At 47.9% G+C, this 18,569-nt stretch overlaps 1 protein-coding gene across 3 annotated transcripts in view; it reads right to left on the bottom strand.

The window, feature by feature from the left end:
* Nucleotides 1-8,180: 8,180 nt before the first annotated feature.
* Nucleotides 8,181-18,569, bottom strand: part of scn5lab (sodium channel, voltage gated, type V-like, alpha b) — a 501,419-nt gene continuing 491,030 nt past the window's right edge. For all 3 annotated transcript variants that reach the window (XM_072576302.1, XM_072576305.1, XM_072576304.1), the window contains one exon: nt 8,181-12,289. In XM_072576302.1, the coding sequence (XP_072432403.1) occupies nt 11,055-12,289 (1,235 nt within the window). In that variant the 3' untranslated portion in view covers nt 8,181-11,054. The remainder of the gene's footprint in view (nt 12,290-18,569) is intronic.

Below are 18,569 nucleotides of genomic sequence, written 5' to 3'. Positions count from 1 at the left end.
GTAGGGGTATGGGTGGGTTACGCTTCGGCGGGGCGGTGTGGACTTGTTGGGCCGAAGGGCCTGTTTCCACACTGTAAGTAATCTAATCTAATCTAATCTAATCTAATCTAATTAAGTGTGTAAGTCCTATAAGTCATAATGGTTTACAGTTTGGAATTAGGCCCTTTCAGCCCAACTTGGCAATGACTCCCAAACATCATGATTATCTAATTCCTTGTGCCTGCGCTTGGTCCATATCCCTCCGCACCCATCCCGTCCAGGTATCTGGCTGAACATTCCTGATGAAGGACTTTTGCCCAAAACATCGATTTTCCTGCTCCTCGGATGCTGCCTGACCAGTCTGATCTTGACTCTAATCTCCAGCATCCGCAGTCCTCACTTTCGCCAAAGTGAGAACCAGTTCGTTCTCACTTTTCCCTCCTTTAACACATCTCACTTTCTCCAAGTCAAATAAAAAATAGCTCTGGCACTCCGAGTTATACCTTTGTGGGGTGTGTGGAATCTTCCTTATTCTAGCCGTTCTCCGGAACCCCATCCACAATTCTTTCTCTGGAACCTCAATTATGTCAGCAGTGCTGCTCTCATTCGGAATTGGAAAAATTAATCAGTTTTCCTTCCGATGTCGACCTTCACTCACCTTCACCTGGTCCACCTCTGACTTTTCCTCTGCCTTCCCTTGACTTCACTGTTTCCATTTCTGAAGATAGGCTGTTCACCAATTTCCACTCTAAACTCTCCGACTCCCACAATTACCTCAGCATCATTTCCTAACACCCTATTTCCCATAAGGAGAAAAACCACGAGCAGTTCTGATGTAGAGTCATATTGGGCTCGAAATGTGAACTCTGTTTCTCTCTCCAAAGTTGCTGCCAGACCTGCTGAGTTTCTCCATTTTGGAATTTACAGAAATTGGCTTCACCCTGATGTCTGCTCAGTACTGGGACTAATGGTAAAAGATGAACTATCATGCATTCCCTGCAGTGTTGACCCATTGATTCCACACTGACCCTCTGAAGAGCATCGCATCCAGACCCCGCCCTATCTCTGTATTCCTCCATGACTAATACACCTAGCCTGCACATCCCTGGATGCTGTGGGGTAAGTTAGCATGGTCAATCCACCTGACCCTGCACATCTTTGGATTGTGGGAGGAAACCGGAGCACCCGGAGGAAACCCACGCAGACACGGGGAGAATGTGCAAATTCCACACAGACGGTCACGAGGGTGGAATTGAACCTGGGTCCCTGGTTCCTTGAGGCGGCAGTGCCAACCACTGAGCCACTGTGCCACCCCAAGACAGCACTAAAAGTGAGCAAAGAAGTGGTACCCGCAATTTAAGTTCTCATGCCCGCTTGCAATTCAACAAAGAGAGATCACAACTGGAGGCCAGAGAAATAAAAACCCGGGCTGCACTGTGTAGTGTGGTCGAGGGAGTGCTTAGTTAGTGAAGGAGTTGAGGAAAACCTAAAGGGGAGAGAAGACAGTGGCTCAGCGGTTAGCACTGCTACCTTACAGCACCAGTGATCTGGGTTCGATTCCTGCCCCGGGTAACTGTCTGGGTAGAGTTTGTACATCCACCCTGTGTCTGCGTGGGTTTCCTCTGGGTGCTCCGGTTTCCTCCCACAGTCCAAACAAGGGATCTCACACACTGGAATCCTACACAATGTGCAGGTTAGGTGGATTGGCGATGCTAAATTGCCCATAATGTTCAGGAAAGTGTAGGATAGATGGGTTTTGGATATGGGCAAAAGTGAGGACTGCAGATGCTGGAAACCAGAGTTCAGATCAGAGTGGAAAAGCACAGCAGGTCAGGCAGCATCTGAGGAGCAGGAAAATTGACGTTTCAGGCAGGGGCCCTTCGTCAGGGTTAGTGGTTATGAGGATATGTGGGTCTGGGTAGAATGCTCTTTGGAGGTTTGGTGTAGACTTGATGGGCTGAATGGTCTGCTTCCACACTGTGGGGATTCGATAAAAAAAAACAAAATGGGATAGAATGATGCAGAGTGATTCCATTTATGCGCTCTCAAAATCATTGACTTGACAGGGTATTCACTCCAAAAGGTTTGTTCACCTTTCTCCCAAGCCTTGTCTATCTAACCCACTCAGTGTAGCCCTCTATCTCTTTCCCCCTCATGTCTTTACCTGGCTTCCCTCTTTCATCAGGTTTGCATTTATATGGAGGCATTGCTGACCAGAGGATAATATATATATATTATAAAGAAACAAGCTCGTAAACTAAACAGTAAACTAAACATTACGAGCCTGTTGCTGCGTAGACCTCTTCAAATCGAAGTGACGGAAGAAATACTTGGCACAGCCTGCTGTTTACAGACCTTCAGTTCCATAACCTTTACATGACTCCATCAAAAATTCGACAGCTCCTCCATAAAGATGCTCACATAAAATCCGGCTCCAGTTTGTGAGCACGCCAGCCTCATCAACACGAACTGGCCTTCATCCAGCTCAGGCAGGTCGATCTTGTCAACTTTGCTTGGCAGCTTAGCTCGGAAAGAGAAAAGAGAAAACCCTGATTTTAACCCTCCTTCACCCCCAGCTGGACCCCACCTGGAGTATTTTGTACAGTTTTGTTCTCCTTACTTAAGAAATGATAAAATAGCATTTGCAGGTGTGCAGAGGAGATTCACTTGACTGATCCCTGGGTTGGAAGGGGGCTATATTAACTGATAATGATTTAAGAGGTATATTTTGTCCTTTTTGTTTTGAAGAGAGGTTTTAAGGCAGAGGAGGCGACCAGAATCACTGGCATAAACAGCTTGTGAGGCCTTTGGATTTTTTAAATGAAGTTGGAACAATAGAAGCAGTCTGAATGGGTGTGGTTGAACCCCCACATAGCCAGCAATTTTAGGTTTAGCTTTTGGCAGTTGCTGTTGGGGTCTTGAAGAAGTGAAAGCTAATCATTCCCCTCTCTCAGTTACAGCCAAAACTCTGGGGGTTCCTCTGCCTGCCATTGGAGTGGTATGTCAGACAATCTGTGTTCTGAATTTGCCTTTTTGCCAGGTAGTGTGGTTGTGGGATGTTACTATATTGGAACAGTTAATTAGTAATAGCTACTGTATCTATTATTCTGTTAAGGTTTCCTATCGAGTTAAGTTATTCCAATTCATTCTTTCTTTTGTTGTATTTTAACTGTAATGGACAAATAAAGTATGTTTTGCTTTCAATCTATTAGTTTGACCAATCAAATTTCTTTTGGAATGCAACACTTTACCTTTACCTTTAAAACAAGAAAACATTAGGGTCCAGACAATCTTCTGAATATTTGAAGGCAGCTTTAGTCCATAACAGTTTTGAGGAAAGGTTTTACAGGTTGGGAGCTGCAGCCATTGCAGAATAAGAGGTGACCAAATTGAAGCATAGACGATCCTGAGGGGACTTGGCTGGGTGGATGCTGAGGGATGTTTTCTCACCTGAGACAGGCTAGAATTTGGGAACTGAGTTGAAACATACAGGGTCACCCTGTTTAAGGGTGAGGATTACAACTTGGAGAGGATCATCGGCCTGTCAAATTCTCTTTCCTGGAGAGTGGAGGAGGTTAGTGCCATTAGTATTTTTAAGACTGGGTTTGGTACTCTGGCTACAAGAACAGGACTGGGGAAGAAATCCTGCAATGAGTGACTTATCCCCTGACTCCTCACAGTCCGTCCACCATCCACAAGGCACAAGGCAGGAGTCATGATTTGGAGATGTGGTGTTGGACTGGGGTGTACAAGGTTAAAAATCACATAACACCAGGTAATAGTCCAACAGGTTTAATTGGAAGCACTAGCTTTCGGAGCAACGCTCCGAAAGCTAATGCTTCCAAATAAACCTGTTGGACTATAACCTGGTGTGTGATTTTTAACTCAAGTCAGGAGTGTGATGGAATACTCCCCATGTGCCTGGATGAGTGCAATTCCAACAACACTTGAGAAGCTTGACGCCATGCAATCAGTTAAATCACAAAAAGACAGAGTAAAAAGCAGTGACAGTGACCATACAATGACTGGATTGTTGTAAAAACCCATCTGGTTCCTGAATGCCTTCAGGGAAAGAAATATCCCCCGTCTGGCCTATATGTAACTCCAGACCCAGTGTAATGAGATCTCAAGAAAAGCAGATCTGACTGTGGGAATTACACAGGGATTTCCCTCCATGGGCACCGTTTCATACGCCTCCTCTCAGCGTCTCAAAGTGGCTTCTGCCTGTGAAGAGGGTTAATGGATATGATTTCCAGTGTGTGCCAAATCCAAGGGAAGTGCAGGGAGCACCGACCTCAGCACACGGCCTCCGTCAATCTCACAAAGACCTGGCGCTGTCAGCTGTGAGGAATTGCCAAATACCCTCCTCAAACTTGGCTGTGCGCAGAAGTTTGTTACCATCCCACTTCACAAGGAATTACAAGTTGTAATCCTCACCAATGGATTCATCACCTTCCTCATTGTAACACTACTCCACCTCCATGAAGCTCCCCTCCAGAGTGCTGCTAACCTACAGGACAAGCTCAAAGCTATTCAATCTTCACCAACTCCAGGTCACAACCAAGAACCACGCCCCCCCTCCCCCACTACTGCCCCACTCCCCCCCATTCCCCTGTCACTGAGCTGGAGTACACAGACACTGCCTGTGTGTGCACGCACTGACAGACCCAGCCATACATCATCATTGGTGCATTCCCGGAGGACTATGAGATTAAACATCTGGGAAATGAATTCTCCCAACCAGCCCACTGCTGCCATACAACACTGACTTGAACTATTAGAATTGGGTTAGGTTTAGGTTTAGGGTTAGGGTTAGAGTTAGGCCTAAGGTAATATTTATGATTAGGGTTAGGGTTAGCATTAGGGTCAGGTTTAGGCTTTGTGTTAGGGTCAGGGTGAGGATCAGGGTTAAAGTTAAGGTTAACATTAGGGTCAGGGTCAGGGTCCGGATCAGGGTTAAGGTTAGGGTTAACATTAGGGTCAGGTTCAGGCTTTGTGTTAGGGTCAGGGTCAGGATCAGGGTTAAGGTTAGGGTTAACATTAGGGTCAGGTTCAGGCTTTGCGTTAGGGTCAGGGTCAGGATCAGGGTTAAGGTTAGGGTTAACATTAGGGTCAGGTTCAGACTTAGCATTCGGGTCTGGGTCAGGGTTAGGGTTAACATTAGGGTCAAGTTCAGGCTTAGTGTTAGGGTCAGGTTCAGGATCAGGGTTAAGGTTAGGGTTAACATTAGGGTCAGGTCTAGGCTTAGCATTAGGGTCCAGATCAAGGTTAAGGTTAGGGCTAGCATTAGGGTCAGGATCAGGGTTAAGGTTAGGGTTAACATTAGGGTCAGGTTCAGGCTTAGTGTTAGGGTCAGGGTCAGGATTCTCCAATCCTGTTAACATCCTTGTAAATCTTTTCCGAACCCTTTCAAGTTTTACAACATCCTTCCAATAGGAAGGAAACCAGAAATGTACACAATATAACCAATGTCCTATACAGCCATAGCATGACCTTCCAACACCTATGCTCAATGCTCTGTCCAATAAAGGAAAGCGATCTACTTTCAAGGAGCTATGAACCTGCACTCCAAGGTCTCTTTGTTCAGCAACACTCCCCAGGACCATACCATTAAGTGTATAAGTCCTGCTCTGATTTGCTTTACCAAAATGCAGTACCTCACATTTATCGAAATAAAACTCCATCTGCCACTTCTCAGCCCATTGTAAACCCACGATCCTGTTGTAATCTGAGGTAACCTTCTTCGCTGTCCATTACACCACCAATTTTGGTGTCATCTGTAAACTTACTAACTATACCTCCTATATTCACATTCAAATCATTTATATAAATGACGAAAAGTAGAGGACCCAGCACCGATCCTTATGGCACTCCACTGGTCACAGGCCTCTAGTCTGAAAAACAACCCTCCACCACCACCCTCTGTCTCTACCTTTGAGCCAGTTCTGTATCCAAATGGATACTTCTCCCTGTATTCCATGAGATCTGAACTCACTAAACAGTGAGGAACCTTGTCAAATACCTTACTGAAGTCCATATAGATCATATCTACCACTCTGCCCTCATCAATCCTCTTCGTTACTTCTTCAAAATGTCTCAATTTTGCTACTTCCAATTGATCACCAGCCTCAATAGTTTCTTTTTGGGAAAAACTAGACATGCGATGCTACTGGATGAGTTATTCAGATTATGGGACATAGGGTCAAATAGGAGGATACTGCAGATGTTGGGAATCTGAAACAAGAACAGGAATTCTGGAGAAACTCAGCAGGACTGGTACCATCAGTGCAACATCTCTACAGAGAGTTTTCCCAACACATTTAATGCAGGTTCAAATCCATTGTGGGAGCTAATGAGTCTGGAATATAACTCTAGTCCCAGTAATGGTGACCTTGTCAAATATCATTGATACATGCATAAGACTCATCTGGTTCACTAATGTCCTTTTGGGAAGGAAACCATCATCCTACCTGGTCTTGCCTACATATGATTCCTGTAATGTGATTGAATATTAACGACACTCCAAAATGACCTAGTGAGCCACTCAAAGACAATTGGAGATGGACAACGATGAGTATCTTCCTCACCCCATCGACGAATTAAGAATAAAGCTTCAGCCATTGCCTGAATTAATATTTCCCTGTTGCCACCCCAACTGTCTCCAAATGGTTTACATAGAAACACTGAAGAGAGGAGCAGGCCATTCAGCCCCTCAAGCGAGTGTTTCCATTTAATAGGATCATTACTGATCATGGAGCTCAATATCCTCATCCCGTCCTCCATCCAAATCACCTGATCCCTTTAGCCACAAGAGCTATATTGACCTCCTTCTTGAAACCATGTAATGTTTTGGCCTCAGCTACTTTCTGTGATAGAGCAGGAAAATTGACGTTTCGGGCAAAAGCCCTTCATCAGGACCGGGAAAATCACCACTCTAATCTAGACTCTGATTTCCAGCAACTGCAGTCCTCACTTTTGCCCACTTTCTACAATAATGAATTCCACAGGCTCACCATCCAGACTCAAATAACAAGGAGTCACAAACTGTGGTGCTGGAATGCTCCTGATGAAGGGCTTATGCCCGAAACGTTGACTCTCCTGCTCCTCGGATGCTGCCTGACCCGCTGCGCTTTTCCAGCACCACATTCTTTGACTCTGATCTCCAGCATCTGCAGTCCTCACTATCTCCTAACAAGGATGTAAGCCCACTGACTGCTCTGCGACCTACATTCTAACACTTACCTACAATTCAACATGACCTCCTGGCCATGAAGCACATTCTGCAGTTGGACATGTTGCAGTGTCCAAGCCAATTCTTTCCCCTACAAGCACTGCTTAATGTTCAGTTCCATAGACTTTGTCAGAAATCGATATCTTCTGATCAATCAGGGGTGAATTTCTCTCGTCAATTGTCCAAGAAAGAGAATGAGAGCACAATGGTGATAATCCAGAGATGGACTAAAGATAATGTTAAAATCCTATTGTAGACTAATTAACAAACCTGGAATGAAATGGAATAAAACTGAGCATGGAATTACTCATAAAAACCCATCTGGGTTACTAATTTCCTTTAGGGAAGGAAACAGGGTGGCTCAGTGGTTAGCACTGCTGCCTCACAGCAACTGGGATGCAGGTTCAATTCCAGCCTCTGGCGACCGTCTGTGTAGCGTTTGCACATTGTCCCCATGTCTGTGTGGGTTTCCTCCAGCTGTTCCAGTTTCCTCCCACAGTGCTCAGGCCATGCTAAATTGCTCCATAGTGCTCAGGGATGTGCAGGCTAGGTGGATTACATGGGAAATGCAGGGTTATGGGGTGGGTCTGGGTGGGCTGTCCTTTGGAGGGTTGGTGTGGACTTGTTGGGCTGAATGGCCTGCTTCCACACTGTAGGATTTCTATGAAGTCAGCCATCCTTACCCGGTCTGGCCGACATGTGACTCCAGGCTCACAGTGAGGTGGTTGACTCTGAAGTGCCTGAGAGTTACTCAGTTGCATCACATCCTTATCAGACGCGTCAGCACCACTTTCTGAGGGGAGATTACAAACAGGCAACAATTGCTGGCTTTGTCAGTGATACGTACATCTCTAGAAGGAATTAAAACAAAAACGCTCTCTCGCAGGAAGCCACTGACGCTCATTAACAAGTTATCGTGGATCTAACACACTGGTCACAAGAGAAAAAGGATTTAGCATCAGCCAGGAGCTCAAACATAGCACTTTTAATAACATTTTCATAACATTTTGCCAAACTCAAAAGTTTGGTTTCCAGAAACATAAACGTAAATAAAATAAAATCAGGAAGGAGGGAGAGAATCGGGAATTTGGGATTGTGGTCGACATTTATTTATGTAATGAATGAGTTCGACATCTGACTGACATTCCATATCAATCCTGACCGTTCTTTTCATTTCCGTGTCAACCCAACCACAAGGAGAACAGGCCCCAAACTCCTTGTAGGCCCCACTCCACTCTTCCAGCGTGGAAGACCTCAGGAGCCAGTCAGTGCCATCATTAACAAAACAAATGATGGTCAACTTAACCAGGATCCGAAGCAGGGAAAAATTCTGTAGAAGGTCAACTTCATTGGGAGATGTTTCTGGGACTTCTCAGAAGCAGCTTTCCCTAATAGTGCAGAAACATTGCATGGAGGTAATTTTAATCAGACTCACTGACCTGCTGAGGATTGATCCAATTCCTGGTTCAGTTCCTCAGCAGTTGGAACGCTCATCTCACGGACAGAAGGTCATGGGTTCATACCCTGCCCCACATATGATCTGGGTTGACCTACACAGTGCTCCATCGCGGGAGTGCAGCACTGTCAGAGGTGCTGTCTTTCAGATGGGGTGTAAACAAAAGGCCCTGCCCACCCTCTCAGGTGACTAAGGGAAATCCCATGATGCCACGGGTGCAGGGAACTCTCCTTGACGAACTTCACTCCAGAAGAAAAGCCAATTGTTCTCACATGATGGTTTTGGTGGGAGTTTGCTGATCACTAAATTGGCCGTTGCCTTCACAACAGTGGCCACACACCCCCTTGGTTGCAAAGCATTGTTGGATGTTCAGAGAAAACATGGAAACTAGAAGCAGCAGTAGGCCATTCAGGCACTTCAAGCCTGTTCTGCCCATCGAAATAATCGTGGCTGATCAACTCAGCCCCCTGTTCCTGCTTTCCCCACACCCTGTCGCCCTAAGAATTATATCTAACTCCTTCTTGAAAACATTCAATGTTTTGGGTCTTCTGTGGCAGAGAGTTCAACAGCCACTTGGTGAAGAAATCTCTCCTGTCTGAGGGTGTGAACTAGTCGTTTGATTAATTTTGTTTAGATCGAGAGCCAATCCAATCCCTTTCGACGGACCGATGCCAGGAGGTGACGTGGCCTCACCACCCCAACCCATGGTAGCCAGTCAGCAGCTGTGAAGGAGTGTGCATTTCCTGCAGAAACCAGCCCGACAGGAAGCCATGGTCTCGGCCTCTCGGAAAAGCTGAGGGGGAAGGGTTCAATCCTACCTGAGGTAAAGCACCTTAAAGAAGATACTCATTTTTGTTAAAATTCAGAGTAGCACGCGCTCATAAACCCGCTAGGAGAAGCATTTGTGTCGTGGCGCGGGGAGTGCCCAAGAATAAATAAAAGAGAAACTGAGGAAGACGACCCCCCTTCCCTCTTAGAGATTGCAGAAGAAAGGAGTTGAGACCAAATCCTCCCGTCTGCCCTCCCTGTATCCAGTCATTAAATCCTCTCATCATAAAGTTTCTGTAGACAGCAGGTGAGGAAGTCTGCAGTTCCTAGCAAATCATTCGTTAACAATCCCGCAGCGAGAATAAAGGAACGTTCTTTCAGAATAACTTAAAGAGAAATTGGTTGCATAACAACTATGTGCAATCGCAGCAATACCAGTCAAATGTCTTTCCAAGTGTCTTTTTGGTTCACACTTTTTGAAGGGAGCAGCTGGTGGGTGGAAGACAAATCCCTTGCCCACCTGTCTCCTGTGTTAATCACACCCCTCTCCAAAACCCTAGCTTCCATTGGCCCCAGTACCCCCCCACCCCCCACCGTTCTGAACAGGGTCGGTGAGGCCTATGCCATTGTTACATCTCCTGTCTCCCGCCTCCTCTTAATGCTGTTGGCTGAATCACCCTACAGAAGGGGTGCAACTGGGGTACTGAGGCCCTGCTGAGAAACACGGGGAATGGGAGCTGCAGCAGGCCATTCGGCCCCTCCACGCCTCCGCCATGCGGCCGGATCCTGGCCGGTTTTCCACCCAACGTCGCTTTCCCCTGCTCTCTCTGGATATCCTTTCACATCCGGGTCCTCTGTCTCGAACGTACCCAGCACTCTGCAGGTTAAGATGGCTCAGTAATCCTCGATTCTGGACGCCAGTGTGCAGCGCTGGGGAATGACCTTGTGCTGGGGTGTGACGCGGAGGGAATTGTACAGTCGAGCTGGGGACGGGGTGAAGGTTTGACAGTCAATGGCAGCCTGAGCTGACACAGGGGCAGGAGACTTATGAGTCCGGTGCAAAAACAGACAATTATATGCTTGAGTAGAAAAATATCAAATATTATAATAAATTTATGAAAGACCCATAACATATGCAATAAGTGTTACATTTGCTACAGAACTTGTGATAATTGTGAATGCAGTTCATACATAACCAGGAGGAGACACACCATCGTTAATGATATTTCAAATAAATGTGTGCAGTCAGCCACTGTCACTTGTGAATACTGGGGGCCTCATGCTGCTGAGTTCTGCCCCCAGCCTTGTCTATTACCAGTGTTAGTGCCACGACTTTGTGTGCGGTCCCTCCAAATCTCTCGTTGTTTGAAGCTTAAAGCAAAGCCATCAGAGCCAAGGTCAGAGGTCAGTCACGTCACGTGCTCTGAAGAAGTGAGGCAAAACAAAAGCCTCGTCTTTTTTAAAAATTTTCTCGCTCTGTAATCTTCCACATCTAACTGGTACAAATGACTTTGCGTCACGATCTTTTCTTTATTTTGGGTGTGTGTGTGTGTGTGTGTGTGTGTGTGTGTGTGTGTGTGCGCGTAAACAAGAACATCTTGAGAGAGCTCGCTTCCCCTTTTACACTAAGGACTCCCTGTCTTTATCGAGGCTTCTCTTTGGATCAGTTTGCCCGTCAGGCTCGGGGTCGAAGATTTTAACTTCGACGCTCTCGCTGACCGCCCGGGTGACACTGTTGTAAGATGGCGGAGAGGAAGAGGAGGACATGGTCTCTGATCTCTCCAACTCGGGGCCGTAGTGCTCCTTGATCATCGTCGCGATCAGCCCTTCCTTCTCCGGGGCCTCCTCCACCACCACGTTGACGTCGCTGGTTCTGTGCCGGTACATGAAGGAGGCTTGTTTGACCGAGCGCCGTAGGAGGTGTCTCCTGTACGCTTGCTGGATAACCATGGCGGACACCTCTTCCTGCTTCCTCCGCAGGGTGGTGGTGATGGGCTCGTAGGAGATCTTCGATGGGTTGGCCGCCATGAACTTCTCCTCCATCTGCAGCTTGAGGGCGTCCATCTCGCCGGACTCTCCCAGCACCCTCTTGGTGAAGGCGAAGAGGATGTCCAGGCAGTGGATCCTGTCCCCGCTCACCATCGGCAGGTCCATGGCGATCAGTTTGATCTTGTTCGGCTTGGCCACCCGCAGCGGCTCCTTCAGGGCGTCGGCGAAATCCTCCAGGGCCGAGTACTCGATGAACTGGGTGGCTTCCGAGTCGAACTTCTCCCACACCTCGTAGAACATCTCAAAGTCGTCCTCGCTGAGCGGCTCGGAGCTCTCCTCGGTGGCCACACTGAAGTTCTCCAGGATGATGGCGATGTACATGTTCACCACAATCAGGAAAGAGATGATGATGTAGCTGACGAAGAAGACGATGCCGACGGACTTGTTGCCGCAGTCTCCTTTCACGTTGGTGCCTTGGTTTTCCTTCCTGGGGTCACAGTCCGGGCTCTCGGTGTTCAGGATGGGGCTGAGGAGGCCGTCCCAGCCGGCTGAGGTGGTGATCTGGAACAGGCAGATCATGCTGTTGCCGAAGGTCTGGAAGTTGAACATGTCGTCGATGCCATCTTCCTGCTTCACGTAGGCGAAGTTGGCCATTCCGAAAATGGCGTAGATGAACATGACCAGGAACAGGAGGAGGCCAATGTTGAACAGGGCAGGGAGGGACATCATTAAGGCAAACAGCAAGGTCCTGATACCCTTTGCCCCTCGGATAAGACGGAGTATCCTCCCAATCCGGGCCAGTCGAATGACCCTGAAGAGCGTCGGTGACACAAAGTACTTTTCAATGACGTCAGACAACATGATACCTGCAGAGAGGGAGCAAGAAAAGTCCTGGTCTGAGTGTCTCCGATTCCAAACAAATCCGCACATTTATATAGCACCTTCCTCATCATGGTGGGTGGCTGGTGAGTGGTGCTTATGGGTTCAATTCCTGCACTGGCTGAGGTTACCATGAAGGACTGTCGTAGGGTCACAGAGATGGACACAGACTCTCTTTCCCAACCTCTCCCCTCCCCTGAGACATGGTGACCCTCAGGTTAAACTCACCATCAGTCACCTCTCTCCGTAATGTGAGAGCAGCCCCATGGGACTTTACCTTTCCTCACAGATGGAAGCAGCCAGGTACCATTATTGGACAGAATCTGACACCATGCAGTGGGCTGAATGGCCTCCTCCTTTACTCTGATGATTCTGTGACATATTGATTGGCGAATCAGTGAGTTTTCCAACACAAGAGGAGGCTATTCGGCCCTATGCTGCCTCTTTGAAGGAACTGTTTACTCTCTCCTCTCAGCTGTTTTCCTCTCTTTGGACTGGCTACCTACATATACAGTTGTTCTCCTGAAAGTACCTGAGGGATCTGCTCCTGACGCCCTTCCGGGCAAAGCATTCCTGACCGGGATAATCCTCGATGATACATATTTCATTTCAGTTTGCCTCACGTTCATTGTTTTAAAGCTATGACCTCTGCTGCTAACCTACTTGCCAATAGTAAGCAACCTGTCCTCGGCTGACACTCCACTGCGGGAGTGCAGCTGTGTCAATGTACCCTCTTTCCTATTGATGGTGACACAGCTGCCCCTGTTTGTATGTTATGGCCCTGCCAGAAAGACATCCATCCAACACTGCACACTACCTCCTCTCATTTCTTTCAGTGCGTTCAGGGGATGGCCTAGTAGCATTATTGCCTGACTATTAAACCAGAGGCCCAGGTAACATTTTGGGGACGTGGGTTTGAATCCCACCACAGCAGATGGTGGAATTTGAATTCAATAATAATCTGGAAATAAATGTTAATTGATTACCATGAAAACACTGTAGAATTTGGGAATCTGGTTCACTAATGTCCTGTAGGGAAGGAAACCTGCCATCCTTTCCTGATCTGGCCTACACGTGACTCCAGACCCACGGCAATGTGGCCGACTCTGAGCTTGTAGAGACAAACAATAAACACCTGCCCAGTTATTGATGCCCACATCCCATGAAAAAAAAAGGTTCTAGAGTCGGTTCTGATCTAACACGATAGTTCCATTCCCATGCAATCCCACGTTATAAGACAATCGCGCAATAGTCGCACCATTTAAACTAATGGGGCTGGAATCACGTTACAGCCAGTACAAATAAGGAAAGTTCGCATTCTACAAATAACGATCTAAATTCCTCAATCGCATTAAAGCCAATTTGTGTTCAAGAAACACATGTTACAGCAGAGCCGATTGTACTTCATCATATACTTTTTCCGAGTCTCCTATGAGACGAGCAGAACTCTGCTCCCTATACCTTAAGATTACTTACAGTGTGGAAACAGGCCCTTCGGCCCAACAAGTCCACACCGACCCGCCGAAGCGCAACCCACCCATACCCCTACATTTACCCCTTAGCTAACACTACGGGCAATTTAGCATAGCCAATTCACCTGACCTGCACATCTTTGGACTGTGGGAGGAAACCGGAGCACCCAGAGGAAACCCACGCAGACACGGGGAGAAGGCGCAAACTCCACACAGTCAGTCGCCTGAGGCGGGAATTGAACCCAGGTCTTTGGCGCTGTGAGGCAGCAGTGCTAACCACTGTGCCACCATGCTGCCCTAACTTGCAACATGACCTGCTCCGCTATCAGCCCTTTGCTTTGGTTCCCAGTGAAGGAACGTATTGATTTTAAATGCCTCGTCCTTGCTTTTAGATCCCTCCCTGTCCCTGTCATCTCCTCCAGGCCCACAGCTCCCTGAGATACTCTGACTCGAACTTTAGCATTCCCAATTATCATTGCACCACCACCATCCAAGTTCAGTTGCTGAGGTCCCACACTCTGGAATTCCCACCATACGCTTCTCTCCACCACCTCCCCCACCCCTTCCTTCTTAAAACCAACCTCTCTGACCAAGTGTGTGACCATCTGCCCTCACAATTACTCAGGTAGCTCAGCATCATACACTGTTTTATGATCTCACTGTCAGACATCTTCAGATGTTTTGCAATGGAGAGAATGAGAGCTGTGTTGTTTTTAGATTAGATTCCCCTACAGTGTGGAAACAAGTCCACACTGACCCTCCGAAGAGTAACCCACCCAGTCCCATTTCCCTCTGACTAATGCACCTAACACTAGGGGCAATTTAGCATGGCCAATTCACCTGACCTGCACATCTTTGGACTGTGGGAGGAAACCTATGCAGACAAGGAGAGAACGTGCAAACTCCACACAGATAGTCACCAGAGGCTGGAATCGAACCTGGGACCCTGGTGCTGTGAGGCAGCAGTGCTAACCGCTGTGCCACCTAGCTACACAGCATCCATTCCACTACCTCCATCAGACCTCTCTGTTAACATACAAACATTGACATTGGGAGCTGGAGTAGGCCTTTTGGCCCACTCCACCTTCCAATAGAATCATGGCTGATCATCCAGTCCCCTGTTCCCGATTTTTCCACATACCCTTTCATCCCTTTAGCCTTAAGAACCATATCTAACTCCTTCCTGGAAACATTCAATGTTCAGCCTCAACCACATTCTGTGGCAGAGAATCCCACAGGTTCCCTGGGAAAAGCCCTCATTCCAGGCTTTCCCATATCCTTAGACTGTGACCCCTGAAGTCCTTGGTCATTAGGAACATCCACATTGTACCCCGGTTAGGCTCTTCTAAGTCCTCTTCCGTCAGGCAGAAGATCCAGAAATCTGAACACATGCAGCAGCAGGTTCAGAATGGCTTCTTCTGGGCCATTATTAGGCGGAAGAATGGGCTCTCTAGACCCTAATAACGCTGATCTTACTAACACTGATCTTGCCTAGCACATGCCCTGTGTAGTGTAACCTGTATCCCTCTGTCTAATGATCTGTACATTCTTTATACTATGATCTGCTTGTACTATTCATAAACAGGACAGTTTCATCGTACACCAGTACACGCAACAATAAATCCATCATCCTGTCCAGACGTTACTGATTTATAGATTTCCATGAGATTGCCCCTTCTAAACTCCATCGAATATAGTTTAAACAAACCCAGTCTCTCTTCATACATCAGTTCTGCCATCCCAGGAATCAGTCTGTGTCCTACAGTGTGAAAGCTGGCCATTCAAACAGCATCCAACCCACACCCAGCCCCCTATACTATGTCTGTAGCCCTACATTTCCCATGGCCTACCCACCTAGCCTGCACATCCCTGGACACTATTTAGCATGGCCAATCCCCCCAAGCTGCACATCTTTGGACCATGAGAGGAAACTAGAGCACAAGGGAGGAATCCCACGCTGATACAGGGAGAACTCCACACAGAACAGTTGCCCAAGGCTGGAATCGAACGCAGGTCCCTGGCGCTGTGGGGCAGCAGTGCTAACCACTGAGCCACCAGGTACTAAATTATCTTTAGTAGTTATCTCACTGATTGATGTCAGACTGATTCATCTACAGTTATCAGGATTATCAATTTTTTTATCCTTTTTTAAGTGGAGTGTAACGTTTGCAACCCCTCCATTCCCTGCCTCTACTTCTGTATTCTTTGAGATAACACAGCAGGAGCCAATGTAACAAATGGGGTGTCAGTTTAACCCCTCGATCTCTTCAACTGTACGGTACTCCATGAGAATGCCAGTCTTAGCTCCTGACTGGGAAGTGGGAAACAGACCTTGTCTGAAAGAGAGCTGCTCATCTATTCTCAGGCAAGTGGAGCTTTTTAATCAGTCCTTGAACAGCCTGTCAATAATAACTTGGTGTCAACGAAAGTTAATGAGATTATATTCATTGCTGTTTATCGACCTGCCAGCATTGAGTGGTGCTACATGGTCTAAATCTATCCACAGCATATTTCTGAGGAGTTTCACACACCTGCCTCAAACGCAGATGTGAAGTTCACCGTTCAGACATCACACTTGTCACTGTACACGGAATGGGAGCAGGAGGCTGGAAGGATGTGGATTAATCCGGAACCAGCTCTGTCCCCTGACACTCCATTTCAGTTCAATTCTGTGAAATATCCTTTATCCAATTATCAGATGCTTTCATGTGCAAACAGATGGCAGCTAACAGCAGAGTGGGAAATAACCGCCACGCTTTATTTTCTGTCTGGCTATCGATCGGGAAAGTTTGGAGCTGTGAGCGCACAAGGGTAGCATTTTCCTGAGGGTTTTCAGGCCTCGCTGTTGGTGACACACAACAGAGTCCGGAGCCTCACTTGCCGAGAGACGAGACGGGCTCAGTGAACTTCACTGAGGAAGCCCATGAGGAGACCCATCTGTTGGCTGCCCATGTGAGGAGTGTGGGGAGGATCCTGACCCTCGACCAGAAGGTTGGCAGTTCAGAGGTCACGCGGCCCTGTGTGAGCTGCTGAGGCGGCTCAAAGCAGTCTCTGTGCGGTGGCACCCTCAGAGGCAAAGAGAAATTCCGGTGACAAAGGTTTCACAGCAGGCCAGGAAGTGGGCCAGCCTCATGCCGCACTTGGGCGGCAGCTATGACCTATGGCCTTCGACCTTTGGGATGTGAGCTCCCCAGCTTCAGTGACACTCGCGGCCTTTCGAAGGGAGGCCATTTCTATTGGCCGGGCGGCCTTATCTGAGCAGCGATGAGTTTGGGAAGTTGGGGTGGAGAGATGGGAGCATGCTGATGTCAATAAAAGTTGGCGGCAATGCCCCATAAAACTGCCCCCGATCGAGACCTTAGGCCCATAGACCAACGTCAGCAGGCGGGTGACCTGTTATCCCAGCGACTGGACTCCACCGGGAAGTCTCCGTTATTTTCCAACGTCCACTTGCTCACCTCCGAGCCTGTTGCCGTGGAGCCAAGAAATGTCAGTGCCTCAAACCCGACTTTGAAAAGGCCAAAATCCACGATGGGAACATTCAACTTACATGTTTGATCTTGTCGGTCAAGTTAACTTCTCAGAAAGTGGCTAAGTGTATGCCTGGAGCAATTTGATGATTTTATTTTTTTCAATTCACGTGGGCGATACTTTGGTTTCTGAGGGAGAAAGCTGTGTTCTCAATCAGGGAATTCATGTTTTCTCAGTAAAGCCTATGACGAGGGCCCGCTGTGTTGTGATGCAGGAAAGAGCGTTGGTTTTTCTCAGGAAAGGTTCCCAGTTTTTTCCTGTTGGTGTAGACTCCACGGGACGAGGGGCCTGTTCTGTAAGTATGTGACTCTTTACAACTTCCGCATCAGGTTGACAGTCGTCAGAAAAGTGTGGCACTGGAAAAGCACAGCAGGTCAGGCAGCATCCGAGGAGCAGGCTCCGTGATTAGCATTACTGCCTCACGACGCCAGGGACCCAGGTTCGATTCCGGCCTCGGGTGACTGTGTGGAGTTTGCACATTCTCATTGTGTCTGCCTGGGTTTTCTCTCAGTGCTCCGCTTTCCTCCCACAGTCTGAAGATGCACAGCTTGGTGGGTTGGCATATCAGGTTGATAGTCCCACTTAGCCAAGAACTAGGGGTGGAGGTTTCTCACAAAGTTGTAAATTACCACCAATAGGATCAAAAGAGAGGCACCTTGTGGGGGCGGGACCCAAGAGTTAGCCCAATCCAAGCACGGATGGCTCATCAGCGCCACCACCTCGTGTGGCCACTGCTGAGTTTGCAGCGTGAAGGGGAAGGTCCCATGGTGCCAAGGGTGGGTCGGTTTGTTTTAACATGGGGAGGGGTGGGAGGAGGGTAGGAGTGGGCCAGTACCCGCAGGGTCCTAGAGGAGCCCCAGGGAGCTGCTGGCAGTCTGCCAAGCAAGGGGAAGGCTTTCCCGACACGGGTAAAATGCCAGGCGAGGTGGGAGGCATCTCCCTCCATCACCGAGTTACCCACCTTCAGTGAGGGAGTTGGTGGGGGAGGAGATACCAGACTCCCCTCCTCATGCCTCCTCAGCCATTTTATAACCCCCTCCTCCCGGCCTTTCACCATAGAACTCGGTCATGTCTGCCAGATGTGTGGCAAACACAACTTGCATTTATATAGCACCTTTAATGTTGTGAAAGAACCCGAAATGTTTCACCCGAGGCACTGTAAGGTATGGCTCACACCCACATCGGGAAACAGAGATCTGAAGACCAAACACTGGCTCACGGAAGAATATGTGAAAGGAGGAAAGTGGGATAGAGAGGCCGAGAG

This window comes from Chiloscyllium punctatum, chromosome 8 (assembly GCF_047496795.1).
Source record: "Chiloscyllium punctatum isolate Juve2018m chromosome 8, sChiPun1.3, whole genome shotgun sequence".
Lineage (NCBI taxonomy): Eukaryota > Metazoa > Chordata > Chondrichthyes > Orectolobiformes > Hemiscylliidae > Chiloscyllium > Chiloscyllium punctatum.
Note: the sequence above shows the minus strand (reverse complement) of the source record. Positions and strands in the feature narration are given on the sequence as shown.